Source organism: Bombyx mandarina, chromosome 02, assembly GCF_030267445.1.
Source record: "Bombyx mandarina strain Sakado chromosome 02, ASM3026744v2".
NCBI classification, from domain to species: Eukaryota; Metazoa; Arthropoda; class Insecta; order Lepidoptera; family Bombycidae; genus Bombyx; species Bombyx mandarina.
The window spans coordinates 4,725,142-4,727,764 of NC_143209.1; the positions used below are offsets into that span (position 1 = coordinate 4,725,142).

Below are 2,623 nucleotides of genomic sequence, written 5' to 3' on the forward strand. Positions count from 1 at the left end.
TTTTTTTCCTACCTATGCTGATAGCCTTGAGAGGCTATTTCAGCTTCGCCCTAACGTGTAGGTGAGCTCACGGGGCTCAACCGGAGAGTTGCTAACACTGACCCTAGCAAGAGCAGTGCTTCGCAGAATCTACCACCGGATCGGAAACGCGACCCACTGAGAAGATCCGGCGAGAAACTCAGTGGGCTGTGTCTATGGGTTAGTTCGCTCGTCGAGCCCTTCGTCGCAAGCGACGGGTTCGACGAGGACGGTGACCGGTGCTTGTGGTACCTAAAAAGTTACTACCCGCTCGTACTTAAACTATGCGTCAAAGTAGCTGGAGGACATCCCATACTTTTTTTTTATAGGGATTTTATGATTTGGTAACTAAGACCTTTTGTTCAAGTCTTATTTTTGATTTATATTCTTATTTTTATGAAAAATGATAATATGAAATGAAATAAAATGAGATGATATGGTATGGTATGAAATATAATCTCAGTAAATTATTGGTCCTTTACTGAGACTTTTTCAGTGAACTTTTCGAAGGATCCCGAGAAATTACGGTCAGGGCTTTTGTTTGATTTTCCCACATTTGTGCATTTTCACAGATATTAAACAGTTAATAAACCACCGTTATTACGCATTTAAACTTGAAGAAGCACTAAATAGAGAAAATAAAACAAACCACACCACTCCACTCCTCGCGTTCCCGCCATCATATCAAAAAGTCACATCGCATACATAATCGACCTACCTACAGATTAGTAGCCAGATACAGACCATAGACATCAGATACAGATACAGTGGAGCAGCAATAAGTCCACAAGCGATCGATCTATATATATAAAAATGAATTGCTGTTCGTTAGTCTCGCTAAAACTCGAGAACGGCTGAACCGATTTGGCTAATTTTGGTCTTGAATTATTTGTGGAAGTCCAGAGAAGGTTTAAAAGGGTGATAAATATGAAAATGCTCGGAATTAAATAAAAATAATAATTTTGTTTTTCCTTTGATGTGTCCCCCGTCGGACGGATTCCTTTTGTTTGTTTTAAGTTTATTTTATACAAAAGCTTAGGACTTTTATTTATCGATTGAGGCACTACCAAGTCTGCCGTGTCAACTAGTTAGAAATAAAATAAAACTAAAACACGTCATCCGTAACAAGTTGTACCAGTCGATTTCAATATCCAATCTCTATAAAAAGACACATTCGTAAAGATAGCGTATTTGGTGTCGCAGTCCCTCGGCTTCACAGCCAGCACGCCCACGATCTTATCCTCGTAGTAGAGAGGGCCAAACTCGTGAACAAAACACTCTTCGTACTCCGTTAAATCGATGCAAATCAAAGAGGCATCCAAGTCTACGCCATACGATTCGAAGCATCTGTTGTAGCTCGTGATTTGGACTTCGATTTTATCAAAATCGTTCGTCAAATACATTTTCTTGTCTATGGCCGCTACAGTTTTCCACAGAACGGCGGTAAGGACGTCCGTTTCTGGCGGGTTCCGGTCAAAAACGGAGGCTTTCGTCGAAAAAGGATAGAAGTCTACATTCAATTTTGCAACGGCCACGTCGTGTCTGAGCGTGGGCTTGCTCACGTTATATTTCTGGTGGAGCTTCCAGTATAAAACGGGGTACGTGTGACTGTAATTCTTCGTGTAATCGTGAAAGAGCAGGAGCCTGTGTTTCGTGTCACGTTTCACGCAATGCGCCGAAGTTACAATCCATTTAACTAAGATTACGCTGGCGAAACATGAAAAGGACCAAATCCCCGAGGTGTTAGCCACTACTGCGCCAACGTAAGGAAATCTTTCCGCGTTGTTCAGTGAATAATTCTCTTTGAGGTTTATGATGCCCATTGTTTTCGCGAGTTGGTACACGGAGCCAGTGTTCGAGTCTCTTTTCCTCTCCTCCATTGTTATGTCAGTGGCGAATTTTACCATAACACAAACTGCCAATATTGCTATGATTATTAACACTGTCAGTATAATACAACCGGCTTTCATTTTAATAATTTTTATTAGGTTATTTGTTGTAGATGTTTGTTGTTCTGACATTGACAGGTTGTAGAAGATGTTTTCAAATGACGTCTGTGAACGCGCGAAAATTGGTTATTCATTTTGTCGTTGTCGTTATTTAACTCTGTCGAGAATCATTAACGTTCCGGCTGTATGAGCTTTATTCCAATGCTTTTTTTTCCACATGAGAAAATCACCGTATCCCCACCCACACGGGTGGGGTATGTGGGAGTTGAACCTCACTAAAAACTCCTGCCGCTCACAGCCGGCGCCCTACCCCGGACCGGGTGGGAACCCAGTCGGAGCTATTGAGACGGCGGGATAGGGTTAACGCAGAGCATATTACATCCATCCCGCCGTCCCCCAGACGCCGGACGGCAGCCGCCAGCGACACGACCGCCGGTTCCCTCGGTCTACGGGCCAAGAGCCCGCATTAATGGCGCCGCGTTACACCTTATTCCAATGCTAGTGAAACTTAGCTTGAAAATGTGCGGCGGCATTTAACTTTATTAAACCTGTAATAGTAGACCGCAACATACCTGCCATCTTCCTCCCCGAGTCGCATTCCTCATGTCTGAAGGTCGTGACCATCTCCTCTCGTTACCTTTCTCTGGATGATGTTT

General features: G+C 43.3%; 1 protein-coding gene across 1 annotated transcript; it reads right to left on the reverse strand.

The window, feature by feature from the left end:
- Positions 1-1,133: 1,133 nt before the first annotated feature.
- Positions 1,134-2,039, reverse strand: LOC114250229 (brachyurin). Its single transcript, XM_028184011.2, has one exon. The coding sequence runs from the start codon at positions 2,037-2,039 to the stop codon at positions 1,134-1,136; it is 906 nt and encodes a 301-aa protein (XP_028039812.2).
- Between the last annotated feature and the right edge of the window lie 584 nt (positions 2,040-2,623).

Coding starts and splice junctions, on each gene's coding strand:
- LOC114250229 (XM_028184011.2), bottom strand. CDS start 2,039: ATGTCAGAACAACAAACATCTACAACAAATAACCTAATAAAAATTATT.